The 16,028-nt window shown below is 34.1% G+C and overlaps 1 protein-coding gene and 1 pseudogene across 1 annotated transcript; one reads left to right on the forward strand and one right to left on the reverse strand.

Moving 5' to 3' along the window:
* The first annotated feature begins 592 nt into the window (after positions 1-592).
* Positions 593-4,401, forward strand: LOC134282450 (uncharacterized; annotated as a pseudogene).
* On the reverse strand, positions 3,596-7,504 carry LOC134282451 (putative nuclease HARBI1). The gene is made up of 4 exons (XM_062764858.1): positions 7,102-7,504; positions 6,777-6,889; positions 6,012-6,386; positions 3,596-3,693 (listed from the first exon to the last, which is right to left on the reverse strand). The coding sequence occupies exons 2-3, from the start codon at positions 6,887-6,889 to the stop codon at positions 6,014-6,016; spliced, it is 486 nt and encodes a 161-aa protein (XP_062620842.1). The 5' UTR covers positions 7,102-7,504; the 3' UTR covers positions 3,596-3,693; positions 6,012-6,013.
* Between the last annotated feature and the right edge of the window lie 8,524 nt (positions 7,505-16,028).

Genomic DNA, 16,028 nt, shown 5'->3' on the forward strand with positions numbered 1-16,028 from the left:
ATATCGACGAAGTATTGTCAATTAATAATGATAATTTCCATTCCTACGTCGACACGATATATCCTGGTGAGCTTAAGATAAAAGATACCACAGAGTCCGACACTTCTGCTTCATACTTGGATATTTTACTTGAAAAAGACACAAATGGTAATCTAACAACCAAGCTATATGATAAACGTGATGACTTTAACTTTTCTATCGTCAACTTCCCTTACTTATGCAGCAATATACCTTCATCACCTCCATACGGAGTATTTATATCTCAGTTGATTCGATACGCAAGAGCATGCTCTACGTATGAACAATTTCTTAAACGAGGTAAATTATTGACATGCAATTTGATGAAACAAGAATATCAACAGTCTCGTTTAAAGTCATCATTTCGTAAATTCTATGGTCGATACAATGACTTTGTCAGCAAATACAATTTATCATTGAATGAAATGCTAACTGACCTTTTTCATACCAACTGTTAGTCCATTATTTTTACACTGAATTGACCACGGATTTTTTTCCGTTGTTTCCTGATTATGACAACGAGCACACGGCGAGTGTGACCGGTCGGCAGGGGATGCTCACTCCTCCATGGCACCTGGCTCCGGGGCCATAAAACTTAGCCAGTTCACTTTTGAGATCAATCTAAAAATCTCAGATTCCGAGCTTAACTTAGACCATCTCACTTTTAGTGTGCCATAAAGGGAGATTGAGCTCATTTTAAATTTTCTAACTTGAGACAGAAACTGAGACTAAAAATAAGCAGGATATCAAATGCATTGTGGGATATTGTTTACATGTGACAGTGCCACGCCCACTAGGTATTGCGCAATCTTTTTGAAAAATAAAAGTATCATCAAACTTTTCATTGTTTTCTTTTCGTAAGAGTTTAATTGTTACGTCATATTGACCATTCTGACGTAATTAACGTTATCCCTCAGCGTCCGCCAGCGTCCGTTTTCCAAACGTAAAAATGGCTGAGGAGGACATTGCATTTTTGATTACCAAAAACGCAGAGGGCAGTAATGAGCCCTTTTGGACCAAATTAGAAAAAGAGGTATTGATAGAGGAAGCATCAAAGCGGGGCGATGTCTTGGACGGGAAGTTCAAAGGGGCACAGTCCGGAAAGGCGGAGAAGAATAGAGCCTGGGAAGAAATCACCGCTGCAGTCAACGCATAAGTTCATAAGTGATTTTAACATTTTTAAGAAATGCCTGAACATAATTTTATTCACAAAGACACTTGATTATCGTAATTTTATATTGTACTGCCCATGTAAAAATAAGCCCTTTTTTTAAACAAGAAATTGCGAATGACTAACAATTTAAGCTTCTTTTTTATGTTTTCCATCTTTCTTTCGTAAAAGTTTTGCATATCATCGATCTATTTTTTGAAAATTTCCTGTAAAAGAATCTTATGAAATACGTATTTAAAAGTACAGTGTACATGCAGGTTTATATAGAAAATTAAATAATTTGCGAAATCATACTAATTTACGCTGAAAAGTGAATAAAGCAAATCGCGAAAAACAAAACAAAAAAACATTAAGTGCTTTTGGAAATACTTATGTCGCATGAAATTTCTGAAGCAAATTCAACTATATAGGACTCTCTCATAAATTCGCTAGCGATAAATCTCAAGCAATTTTCAAAATGGCACACTTTCTGGTTTTTTTTCCCAAATCCAAAAATAGTTTTGTTTATAAATTACGTCACACGTATCCAAGTCGGTGTCTTATTTGTTCGCTTCCCATACATTTTGGTACAAATGACTTCTATCGCTTGACTAGCAGGGTCGTCTTACAAACGAAATTTTGATTAAGACCCAAATGTTATACAACATGTACCGGTTAATAACAAGCCTTTTGAAACAAACACAAATATTGCAAGATTTTGATCCTAGTTATTATTTTAAGAATTTCTACTTCAATTAATTAAACGAAAAATAATTACAGAGAAATTTATTATAAATCATCATGATTATAAATAAAGAAAAATATCTGTGTTAGGTGATTCTGTTTTAACGAAAAAAAAATCCTTAATTTCATTCTGTTTATCGAATTTTCACATTTCTTTTTACTCAGAATTTCCACAAAGATGTTCAGTAGAAAGTGTATATGTTTGTCACAGGGTGACAATTACTTGTTTTTATTTTATTTAGTATAATTATTTAGTACAGCTGGTATAGTAAGTCAGTATAGTAGATAGCTGTAGTAAATTCCTTCATTCATTCATTCATACCTGGTCATTCATTGTCATCGTGTTTGTATTGTATTCTGGTTTGTCCGGTGTTCCGTGTCACGTGAGTGTTTGGTTGTCACGTGATTGTCTTGTGGTTTATTTTTATCCTAGGTGTGAGTTGTAAAACCAGTATGTATGGGGTGTGGTAGTTATGTACGCATGTGTGAGTCCTGGTATATATACTTATGCACGGACTATTCCTTTTGAATGTTGACGATACATTGACGATAGTTTGGATGTTCTCCTGCGAGAAATCCACGTGAGCAGTTTGTCTAAGAAATTCCTTACGGAATCTTAGTGCCTTAATTGATGTAACTGGTAAGAGTAAATTAATATTAAATCTTATTCTTATTTTAAACTGTTCTAATTAAATATATATTAGTGTGTGTGAATTTGTACGAGTGTGTCATTTTCATTGCAGGTCACCTTCATTCGTACGTTCGTTTGTACTTCATTACTTCTTTTATCATCGTTCCTGCAAATTGTCATCCAATAAATATATGAACCTTTATTGAGGAACTGTGTTGAATTATTATTATTCCCTGAGATTGGGAGACCCGTGACATGTTCATTTAATTAATTATTATATATATATATATATATATTTTTTTTTTTATCAATTTATGATACTATTTATGATAGGGTACTCTACATTTTGCCCCCCCCCTATATATGAAATTACATGCATATTTTCATAATGAGATAACGTATGAATGCAAATCTCATAAATGTTAATTCTATAATGAGATGAAGATTTTATCGTACTCATTTAGAAAAGGGGCCACAAAGAGAAGAACCATGAAACAAGTGAAAAAACAATGGTCAAACATGAAGCAACGAGGTAATCATTAATTATGTCTTTATGGTCTGAAAAAAAAGATCATATATGTTGGCATATACCGGTATGCAACACACCTAAACGAAGAATTTAAGATAGATTAATTTTAAAATGATAAAGGGGGTTATAAACTTACCTGTGGCTATATTTCAGTCATTATCAAGACCGTTTAGCATTTAAATATACTCGATTTTATTGTAATAAATTATTTCCATTTTTGCAGCTAAAAAACTAAATAGTCAGGGGAAGTATCCCGTGACAGGTGGAGGTCCAAAGCCCCCTTTTCCCTCCCCTATAGATGAGGCTGTGCTCTCCCTCCTAGCCGGAAGACCCTCCCTGGAGGGTATTGAGGGAGGATTAGAAACTTCAACACAAAGCGCATCAACTTCATGTCATTCAGGTAAACAAAATCTTAAATGAAAAATAAATAAAAATGTATTTGTATAAATTTTGCTGAGTGAGCTAACAATACGCTTACATTATGAATTTATTTACATATACATATCCAGGTTTTTTATTTTTTTTTTTTACAACAGTCAGTGTCCAACATAGAAGAGAACATTGAAGAACAACCCTGACCTTCAAGCACAGCACAGTCCAATACTTTCCAGACAGGGACACCTAAAGATCCATCCAGAAAAAGAAAAAATAACGTTAATGACATTCATGTAGAGGTGTTATGTTCTGAAAAAGAAAAGCTTAAATTACAAATAGAATACATCAAACTAAAAATGAAAAAAGTGTCGTCCGAAATTGAGTTGATTGAAATGAAAAAAAATTCTCTGATGTCCTCCAATTGCCTATCACTTTCACAGTTTACTGAGCTGTCAATCAGTCACTCTACGATAAATGGACCAATTAAAGATATAAAACGTGAAAAAGATAATTCATCGCAATGTGTTTGGGACTCTTTTACGGCTGAGAATTCCATATTGAAATAGTAAATATATGAAGCGACATGAAGATTTGAAATTGAATTAGTTTTTCCAACATAACATTATTTTCTTATCGAAATTTAAACTGCTTATATATTGATGTATAGGTAAAAATTTACAAAACCATGTGACTGCATATATGTTGAGATTTAGGGTTGAAATCGGTCATAAAATCTATAGTCAAGATATATTAGAACGGTATAATTTTAAGCGACATAAAAAAATCTTTAATTGGTCGTGTTTTTGTAGATTGACTGGAGTGTAGATTCTCAGATATAGTAAGAGATATTGTAATGAACTTTCTGCTTTACTGTGTCTTTACATGTGTGAGGAATTCTGAGGAGTAATAACAGTTTTATTAAATATACACTTGTAGTAGGCCTAGATTTCACGTCTTATTCGATATAGTATGTTAATTCATCCTTGTGTTTTAATAGATTTCCATATTTATCACTCTCAGTATTTGTCATTTGTTTTTAGCTCACCTCGACGAAGTCGAGATGAGCTTATGCTATACCCCCGGCGTCGGCGTCGGTGTCGGCGTTAGCGTCGGCGTCCCAGGTTAAAGTTTTAGGAGCAAGTCCATTCCCAAGTAACTATAAGCCCTACCTGAACCAAACTTGCATGGATAATACATCTAGGGATGTACACTACCAGACTTGCTTCGGATGCTGGATCTGACCTACATTTTCTAGATGAGTGCCCAGGTTAAAGTTTTTGGAGCAGGTCCATTCCCAAGGAATTATAAGACCTACCCGGACCAAACTTGCATGGATGATGCATCTACGGATGTACACTACCAGACTTGCTTCGGATGCTGGATCTGACCTACATTTTCCAGATGAGTGACCAGGTTAAAGTTTTTGGAGCATGTCTATTCCCAAGGAACTATAAGCCCTACCTGTTCCAAACTTCATTGGATGATGCATCTAGGAAAGGACCCTACAAAACTTGCTTCGGATGCTGGATCTGACCTACATTTTTCAAATGAGTGACCAGGTTAAAGTTTTTGGAGCAGGTCCATTCCACAGAAACTATAAGCCTTATTTGGACCAAACTTGCATAGATGATGCATCTAGGGATGGACACTACCAGACTAGCTTCGGATGCTGGATCTGACCTACATTTTCATTCCCAAGTAACTATAAGCCCTACCTGAACCAAAGTTGCATTGACGATGTATCTAGGGATGGAAACTTCCAAACTAGTTTCGGATGCTGGATCTGACCTACATTTTCATTTCCAAGTAACTAGAAGCCTTTTTTGGACTAAACTAGCATGGATGATTTATCTAGGGAAGGACACTACCAGACTAGCTTCGGATGCTGGATCTGACCTACATTTTCATTACCATGTAACTATAAGCCCTACCTGAAGCAAACTTGCATTGATGATGTATCTAGGGATGGACACTACCAGACTTGCTTCGGATGCTGGATCTGACCTACATTTTCATTCCCAAGTAACTATAGGCCCTAGCTAAACCAAACTTGCATGAATGATGTATCTAGGGATGGACACTACCAGACTTGCTTCGGATGCTGGATCTGACCTACATTTTCATTCCCAAGTAACTATAAGTTCTACCTGAACCAAACTTGCATGGATGATGCATCTAAGGATGGACACTTTCAGACCTGCTTCAGATGCTTGATCTGACCTATATTTTCCATACAAGAGACCAGGTTAAAGTTTTGGGAACAGATCAAGTCCTTGATATCTGCAGTATTAACAAAGTTATGAATATTTGTCAACACTTTACATGTTTTTCACGCTACACGCGTAGAAATGTGTATATGCCATGTAAGGGGTTAAACACAACTTGCAAGAATATTGTTGGGATGAATACTAAATATTAAGAAAATATGATGTGAGATTTCCATTACATAAACTGATAACATTCGTCGAGGTGAGCTTCGTAATCTTTGATTACCTATGTTTTGTTATAAGCGCTTGAATTCCTTTTTAACTGTTTGCTTTAGAAAACAGTTAAATTATACTCACTCTCAGAAGTAGTTCAAGGCTATGTGGTCACGTACAGTTTTACCATCGCCTCCCAAGTCTTCCGCCTGATCCCACTCATCATTTATGTCGATGTCCGCATTTGGCAAAATGTCTCCACGCATTATGCCAATATTGTGTAAGACACAAGAGGCAATGATGGCTACACAGGCCCTCTGGGGTGAAACTCGTAATTCAGTATGTAAACAAGAGAACCTGCGCTTAATGATGCCGGATGTCTGCTCTATCAACACTCTTGTCCTACAGTGGGCAGTAGTAAACCGTTGCAAATGAATCTCAGATGGGTTCAGGTATGGCGTCATAAGGTAGGGTTTGAGGGCATACCCCGAATCTCCCAAAAGTATTCCTTGTATGTGTCATGCAGTGAAAATTTAAATGAATTTTTTTTTAATAAATCAAGCTGAATATAAGATTTTTGTGTGTGTGTGTGGGGGGGGGGTGCAATGATTTTAAAAATAACTAAAATTTGGTATGTTTGGCATTAACTTTCATTTTTTTCATTATACTAGATTGCATGAATTATTTTGCTGATTCCCTGAAAAATCAGCATAATTTAAAGACTGTTTCCCTACAAAAAGGTGCGTCAGTTTGATGAACTGAAACACACCTATTCGGAAGCATAGACATTACGTATTTTTCAAAATATTTTTTTTTCCAAAACAAGAAAAATAAATTATTTATAAATAACAAGAAATTGCCATTTTCAATCAAGAATCTATGAGAAATTGATTAACTCATAACAATGTACCATTTTCAAATTCTCTACATAACGCAGATTCTTTGAAAATTCTGGAATCATGGACTGATCCAGGCCATTTGGCCACAACGTTTGTGATTGAAAAATCAGGGCCACATATCATCTGCAATATCGTATTAGATTATATTAGTTCTTAAATTCATTTGCAAATGGATCGAAGAACAAGTTCTTCCTGAAATTTACAAAGGACCACAGCTATAAACATTAAACAAGAAGTACTACATCGGAAATACCGATTACTATATACCCTCCCACTTTTCAGGCGGGGGTATAAAAATGTTAAATGTAAGTTTTAGATTACCCTTTTTGTATTACCTGTACATTTAGGGAATGGAAACCTTTCCTGTTTATAAAATCAGCCTCGTTTTCCTTCGGAGCTTTTATCTTAATTTGAGTGCCATCCACACACCCTACCACATTTGGGAATCCTATGAACCAAATACAGATAACTTTTTTTTTTTAAAATTCTCTCAAAATCAGTTTGACATATTTTAACGGCACTACATGGTACATGGGGCCAGAAAAAAAGAAAAGAAGGAAAGAAAAAGAAAAACAAAGGAAAGAAAAAATTCAAAACAACACACAAGCTGATTCTTGAAATTCCAAATTGTTTTCTTTTTTAAATCTTAAAGTTCAACATGTTTAATACGTAATTAAAAATAATATTTATTATTGGCTTATAAAAAAAGTTTTCTTAAGAAAGCTAGAGCAATCCTAACATTACAATATATTCGTAAATTCAATTCAATTCAATTATTGACCAATTAAGGGCCCTCGTGGGGCAAAAAGAAAGTACATTGTTAAAATGTATATTATGATTATCATACACATGCAATACAATATACATATACATAAATATCCCCATATATGCGTAAATGCATTATTATTCGGAGGTATGTACGTGAAAACATTCAGAATCTCGGAATAAATTAATCATGTTAATAGCAACAGTTACTCCGTTTTTCATCAACACTTTCTTTTGAAAGTGATCTTTCTTTTGATGTTTGTGCCCCTAAAGAGTAAGTAGACTGTGTAGATTTGTCATTTGTCTTGTAATTGATTATTATACATAATGCTTTCACACTGTTAGCGATGCTCATGCCTGTTTTCATGATCTGAAATGTGCGTTTGTTATTTTGTTTGAGTACGGCGTGCCTTAAATGTCATTATTTGATAATCGGATATTAAGCGATAGTATGATTATTTCATATTGTCGTGAGATTATATTATGTAATTCATGTTGTCCTAACATGTATTTTTTATTTTTCAGTTTCCACCCTGAGAGAGGTTTGTGGGTTAGACCAATAAAACTTTTCTGATAAAATTTTGTTGCGTCGTGAACACTTACATTACATAAGGGGGGTTTTTGCTTGGAACGGCTCATATAATGATAGATATTGATGAGAACATCTTTTGACTTTAACCTATCCTTGACCTCACTTTTCTTATATTAGTCTTTAGCTCAGGTTTAAAGATATCAATCAAGATAGTGTTGTCAAACTTCATATGCTGATACATACTAAAGAGAGCCATTAAATTGCATCAACATTTTTGACCTTGACCTTTCCTTTGACCTTGACCACACTTTTATGAAATTAGTATTTAGCTCATCCAAGATATTTTTATCAAACTTAATTAGCTTATATATAATCACCGTATACAACGGGTAACGCGGGGGAGTCGCTAAAAAGTATGGGGGAGTCGTTTTCAACGTATGGGGGAGTAGATTTCCACCGCTTCGGAGTCGGAACAGATGTAAGTCACGTCTTTTTTCGGTATTTATAAGATGTATTTACAAAAAACACATATCCCACGGAAGATGGCAATAGTTAAGCTTTATTTTCGTCATTTGTCCGGCTGTCATATACGTCTAGTTTTCTCAAACACTTCGAAACTATTTGACAGTTTTCATGTTTACGTTGATTGGATGGTAAAAACATGCATGATTTGTACAATCTACGGCTTGCGTATGGAGTCTCACAGTTACAACAGCGAGAGAAAACGTTTATCTTTTAAATGCAACAACTTAAACTTGACGAGACTTTATAAAAATAAATAATTAATTATTTTCTCCTCAGACAGTAACGGTTACGTAGGGGGGAGTCGTTTATGGGAAAGCACATTGCAGGGGGAGTCGCAAAATAAATTCAAATGCATACTTGGCATGCCAAGAAATCTCGTTCGATTTTGACAGCGATGGAGTCAATAAAAGTGTAATTGATGCAAATCACCCATATTCCCAAAACGCCGGCAAGACAATTTACGGCAGCAGACTTCTTTGGGGTGGATCCTAATTTCTTAGCTTTCTTAGTTAGAGAATAAATAAATGTCTACCCCAGGAAGTAGTCCCTTATGCCCTAAATAGTTCCTGTCAAAAATCTTTATTTATTTACAAAATACGTAAAAATGTCAGATGCACTGGTACCCAAATTTATATTTTAAAAAAGTTGGATTGAAGAAAATAAGAAAAAAAATCAACAGAAAATATTCACTTTAAAATGAAAATGTTTACATAGCCAATCGGGTAACGTCTACCCATTCAGTACTCGTCTCCATCTTGTTCAACCAGGAAATGATGTAAGCGTCCGGGAATTTGGTACCCTTTTATCTATATTTCGACGCGGTACTTCCACAACTACCAGATGCCAATTTGTACTAAGAAAAAATATTTTGAAATTGAATTACGTAAAAAAATGAAATACAGCTTATTTTTTTAAAGAATTACTTTACTATAATTAATTTCCTTCCCTATTTTTAACTCCCCCCCCCCCCCAAAAAAAAAAGACAGGGGGGAGGGGCAAATCTTCTAAATAATTAGTATTCTACCTATAATTTAAACCAAGTAAATTTTAAGATCCCTCCCTCAAACCTGCTGACATTAATTGCTTGGCACACATCTCCCCGGGGAAGAATCACAGATTAACTTTTATTGAGTTTGCTATATGGAGCGAATGCTAAGGTTTTCTTGGCATGGTGTTGTTTTCATCTCTTATATACTGTCAATACCTTTTTATTTACTCGTAGATATCTATAAATCTATGTTTGGTTATTACTTTACAATTTGAAGTTACGAAAAGAGATTTTTCTGTGGCTTTATCAATTCTAGAAAAAAACAACAATATAGATTACATGAACTATTGGATTATATACCATTGGAGCACATGTGCTTGGGGACAGAACCGTCCCCCTCAACATGTTTATCACAACTAATTCAATTCACGAATTCAGGAACCCTAACTTCCGACAATGAAAGCCTCTCCATAATAAAAGATCAACACGATTTATAATTTGGAAAATTTCTTAATAATATCAAACATTTTATTCATTATTATTGTTGCAGAATACTTAATTCATAGTTACTGTTATTTGCTAATTTGTGTTGATAAAATATAAAATTTGGTTGTCAAACTCTTGTTACCTCCTTTCAACAACCCATTTTTTTTTGCTTGTTAAAAATCAAAATTTTTTAGGTGAGTTGTATGTAGTTTTTGTTATACTTTTAAAAAGTTGTTATATAATTTTATACTTAAAATAATAACCTTTCTACTGTTTTCTTAAGTCAAATAAATAGCTGTTTGACCGTCACTGCACTACTATCACAAACATAATCGGAACAGATAGAAATGAGATCCTAAATAAAAGTAACAACCAATTAAAACTCAACAATAAATTGGTAATGGTTACAAAATATAATCCCCGAATCAAAGGATTAAAAAAAGGCATCTTAAAATACTGGAACGAAATGCAAACAGACACAAGTGCAAAGAATTATTTACATCGGAACCAATTATAGCTTAAAGCAAAGACAAAAGCATAGGCGAAATAATTATTAGATCACGTTTACCACAAGATCACACTGCTAAGGTGAACCCCTGAAGAGGCAGACCTTAGGGCAAGTTCCCGTAATAAAAACTGCCGAAACACTCTTTACTATATTTCAATATACATTTATGAATGCTTATATTTCCAAGGGAAAAGAATGTCGCAAAGTTTGGTTTAGAGTGTAGGGTCCTAATAAATTTCATGGACAAGTTTGGCTGATTGATGTCTTTATTTTCACAGCTTGTCATGACAATCTTTCAAAATTATACCAGCAGAAAATTTTGTCTTGTTTGCATATTTTTTAAGATTCATTATGTCTAAAATAGAAATATGTGTTAAATGTACTTAAATCTGCTTTTAGCAAAAGTGATTTGTAAAGTTTAGAGTGCTTTTGTGTCCATTAAGCTTTCCATGTTTTAATGATTTCATGATGTAAATATTTTGCAGTATACCTTGATTTTATCTATAAATTTGTCATTTGACAAAAAAGTAACGACAAATCTTTTTTATTATTCAATTAAAAAAGTTTATATATGATACTTTGATATGAAAAGTAATTAATTTTTTTAAAGAGAAAAGATGTACATTTAACTTTTCAGTGAAAAAAGGTGAATGGTGAACTTTTATTATTTCAAAAGATTAAAAAAGATGAACTTTAACAATTGTAAAAGATGGAAAGTTGATATATAATCAACTTTTCAGTGCAAAAGGTGAATGATCAACTTTTAATATTACAGAAGATGAAAAAAGATGAAATTTTGTTCACCTTACCAAAATTTAAAGGTGAAAGTCAACCTTTTGATGTGAAAAAGGTGATGAAAGATAAAGGTTCATCTTTTGTAAACATTTTGTAAACTATTAAATATTATAAAAGTTGACTTTTCGTGCAGTGCGTGGAGCAAGATGTTGGTCCTTTCGATGAGATAATGTACCGTTTATGTCAAAGTGTGTGCGGGGTCAGCTGTCAGAACTTTACGGAATTAACAGTCTTAAAATGCAGTGAGGATTAACAAAAATTTCCTCATAATAATACCATAATAAACAGTAAAATGTATTAAAAAAATATTGATCGAATGTGTTCTCTAGATCTGGCAAGATGTGTTTCGTCGACCCCTCGAACAAAACTATTTGCCTTCGGCCTAACAGTCTCCTGCAAACAGTTTGGATCTTTGGTCAGACAAAATGCATGTTGCCCTAGAACCCGGTCTATGAATGTATAATACTGGTTGCCTCAGACTGATTCTGGTACAATAATTCACCATGCTAAATGTTCACGAAACTGCGAAAGGGGGAGGGGTAAAGGGGGTCTCATATTCTTAGGAACTGTATATAGCTGGGGCAAGGAAAGGGAGGGTATCATGATAATGAAATGTATACAGAGAAGAAATATTTTCGTATTTCCTCTTTTCAAAGTTTGTGATTAATTATTTTTACATTGACACTTCTCATTTTATTTATCCATTTCCAGCGTATTAGGTGATATGCAATTCAGTCCCTTCTTCAGTATTCATCCTGTATATTTACCTATGTGTATTTACCTCAGATTATCCAAAATATTCTCAATTTGACATACTTATTCGTTTGTGTCTGAAGATGTGTTATTTTATAAGATAAATAAAAAAAAATTACGAATGTTATTTGTGAACCTAATCGAGAGAATATACCAGTTAAATTTAACCCCCTTCCCAAAGAAAAAGTCAAGATTTGCCTTTTCTAATTAAAAAATGGTTGATATTATCAAGAAATTTTCCAAATTATAATCGGGTTGTTCTTTTTTTATGGAAAGGCTTTCATTGTCGGAAGTTAAGGTTCCTGAATTCGGGGATTGAATTTATGATATACATGTACGGAAATTACATATTGAGGGGGAAGGTCCTGTCCCCAAGCACATGTGCTCCGATGATATATAATCCAATTGTTTATGTAATCTATATTGCTGATCTTTTTTTCTAGAACTGATAAAGCCACAGAAAAATCTATTTTCGTATCTTCAAATTATGAAGTAATAACCAAACATAGATTTATAGATATCTACGAGTAAATAAACATAGGTAATCAAACATTACAGAGCTCACCTCAACGAATATTGTCTTTAAGTAAGACAAAGTCACACAATTAACCAAAAAAAGTGTACATTCCAAAAATGAAAATATTTAAGCAAATTTTGATCTGATACTTTGAAATAGACCTACATGAAAGATTTAAACTAGTTCTTCTGAAAATGTAATTAAAATCCAGCATCTGAAGCAAATTTGAGATTTTTCATCTCTTGATGCAACATTTGTGCAAGTTTGGTTTATATTATGTTATATAAGCCTTATAGTTTTTTGGTAATAGACCTGCACTCATAACTTTAACCTGGTCTATTATCTGAAAAATGTACGTCGAATTCAGCATCCGAAGCAAGTCCATTAATATGCATCCTAAGATTTATCATCCATGCAAGATTGCTCATTATAGGGCTCATAGTAAATTAGAAATGAAACATCATCAAAAACTAACATTTTCACTCATTCAAAAAATGTAGGTCAGATTCAGCATCCGAAGCAAACCCGGTAGTATGCATCCTTAGATGTATCATCCATGCAAGTTTGGTTATTAAAGAACTCATACATGTAGTTACTTGGAAGTGAATCATGCACCAAAAACTTTAACCTATTTACGCAACCGGAAAATGTAGGTCATACTCATCATCCGAAGCAAGCCTGGTAGTAGTATGCATCCTTAGATGTATCATCCATGCAAGTTTGGTCAACATAGGGCTTATAGTTACTTGGAAATGAAACCTACACCAAAAACCTTAACCTGTTCACTCAACCGCAAAATGCAGGTCAGAATCAGTATCCGAAGCAAACCTGGTAGTATGCATCCTTAGATATATCATCCATGCAAGTTTAGTTAACGTAGGGCTTATAGATATTTGGAAATGAAACCTACACCAAAGACTGCACCAAAAATGTTAACCTGCTCCAAAAACATTAACCTGGTCATTTCTTGGCTGAAATTGCAGCATCTGAAACTTTGACTGGTCGATAAAACACACTAGAACCATCTTCTATGCATGTCTAATCAATATAGGACATAGAAGTACTTAAAAAGAAAACTGCTCCAAAAAACTTAACCTCTACCTGGGACGCCGACACCGACGGTATTACATAAGCTCCGCCAACATCGTTGAGGTGAACTGAAAAGGTATTGGCAGTATAAAAGAGATGAATACAACACCAAGTATGCATTTGACTTTATTTTGCGACTCCCCCTGCAATGTGCTTTCCCATAAACGACTCCCTCCTACGTAACCGTTACTGTCTGAGGAGAAAATGTCTTAATTATTTTTTTTATAAAGTCTAGTCAAGTTTAAGTTGTTGCATTGAAAAGATAAACGTTTTCTCTCACTGTTTTAACTGTGAGAATCCCTACGCAAGCCGTAGATTGTACAAATCATGTATGTTTTTACCATCCGATCAACGTAAATATGAAAACTGTCAAATAGTTTCGAAGTGTTTGAGAAAACTAGACGTATATGACAGCCGGACAAATGACCAAAATAAAGCTTAACTATTGCCATCTTCCGTGGGATATGTGTTTTTTGTAAATACATCTTATAAATACCGAAAAAAGACGTGACCCACATCTGTTCCGACTCCGAAGCGGTGAAAATCTACTCCCCCATACCTTGAAAACGACTCCCCCATACTTTTAAGCGACTCCCCCGCGTTACCCGTTGTATACGGTGATAATGATGGAACTTTTCAACTGCATCAACATTTTTGATCTTAACCTTCCATTTAATCTTGACCTCATTTTTCAGTTGTACAGAAATCATTCAAGATATTTTTATCAAACTACAAATTGAAGAGATATTCCCCTGCGTCAACATATTTTACCTTTCCTTTGAGCTCATTTTTATAAGTATCAAACTAAATATGCTTATACATATTGATGTAAGCAATTCAACGGGACCAATATTTTTGACCTAGACCAAATTATTTAGCATAGTATGAAAAACTAGAAATATGTCCATAGAAGATGAAATCCCCGCCGAGGGTATATTAGTAATGCAATATGAAAATTTATATCCATTTTTTTCTCAAAATTTGCATTGTTAAATATGCAACTGAATGAATTTAAACGCGTGCAGGTGGCAGCATTTAAAAAAACAAAAAATATGAATGGTCTTCAGTGAATAATAAAAGTTTATTTCTTGTAAGTTAGGAAACATAAAAGAAAGAAAAAATATTCAATATAATGTAAACAATCATAAACGAAAAAAATGCTAAAAAAAAAAGCGCACACGTCAACAAAAAAAATTCTACATTATCCAGTGCATTTATTTAAGAATTAAACAACGATTATTCAATGAAGATGGCGTTATATTTACATTCAGTGTAATTTTCTTTCTGAATCCACGACGTTCAAATGTTTATAACAACTTGTTAAAATACACAGTAGGAACTATACGCATTTTCAATAATCTAGGAACACCAAAATGTAAAATGTTTAATTTCAATTTAATGAAAAACTTTAACGCTAGAAAATTAACATCAAAATTAACGTAATGTTCGTTAAGAATTAATTAGTCACTTTTTTCCTCCTAATGTTTGTTTGTGTCATATAACTTTGCAACGTCATTTAACGTCATTCGACGTCACAAACGGCTCTTACATCTATTAACCACGACAATTTTGAAGGGTGCTTAATTCACATTTAAGATTAACGGAATAAGCAATTATAAAGAAGGAAATTAGGGAATGTAAATATAAGCATTGAATTCATATTTTGGGATGTCTTCGGTCCTATAACTCCCCTGGCCGTGCCGACAAATTATCATACCGCGCGAACGCGCTGTATTCAATTTGTCGGCACGGCCAGGGGTGTTATAGGACCGAAGACATCCCAAAATATAAATTCAATGCTTAAATGAATACCAGTTGCTCTGCTGGCATATGGAAAATATGCCTGCAAAAGTATTCCTATTTATAATGCCATATTCACTGAAAAATCGTTGTTTATTACTTATACTTGCATTCTTTGATGTTGCCAAGAATGTCTGAGGAAATCGTGCCTTTCATAAGGTCGCGACTTTTTTTTCTTCAGTGAAGAAGACACACGAATATAAAATCAGTACACCTGATCATTGCAGATTTTCTCTAATAAGTCACAAATAATTTTATTATACTTTCATGTTAAATACTAAAATCTGATTGGTTTAGACGCAGTTAACAATCCGTCCGATTACCCTGAGCCTTAGCAACACACGTGGCAACGGGTAACACAACGGTTATGCCACATGCGTGGAAATTATGCGCGTACGGTTCACCGTAGAATTCTCAAAACGTCAGTTGCGCGTTTTAACTTAACGTCAATAAAACCTTGCGTCCGATATTGCTTACTTGAAAACAACAAGCGACAGACGATAC

The sequence above is a fragment of the Saccostrea cucullata genome, unplaced genomic scaffold (genome assembly GCF_032062105.1).
Source record: "Saccostrea cucullata isolate Sc308-1 unplaced genomic scaffold, CSIRO_AGI_Scuc_v1 ctg2788, whole genome shotgun sequence".
NCBI lineage: Eukaryota > Metazoa > Mollusca > Bivalvia > Ostreida > Ostreidae > Saccostrea > Saccostrea cuccullata.

Bases quoted from the DNA above. Each gene is read 5' to 3' on its own strand.
- LOC134282451 (XM_062764858.1), bottom strand. From the start codon at position 6,889: ATGATATGTGGCCCTGATTTTTCAATCACAAACGTTGTGGCCAAATGG. The intron at 6,387-6,776 runs TACATTGTTATG...TTTCACTGCATG, and splicing joins TGTAGAGAATTTGAAAATGG to ACACATACAAGGAATACTTT.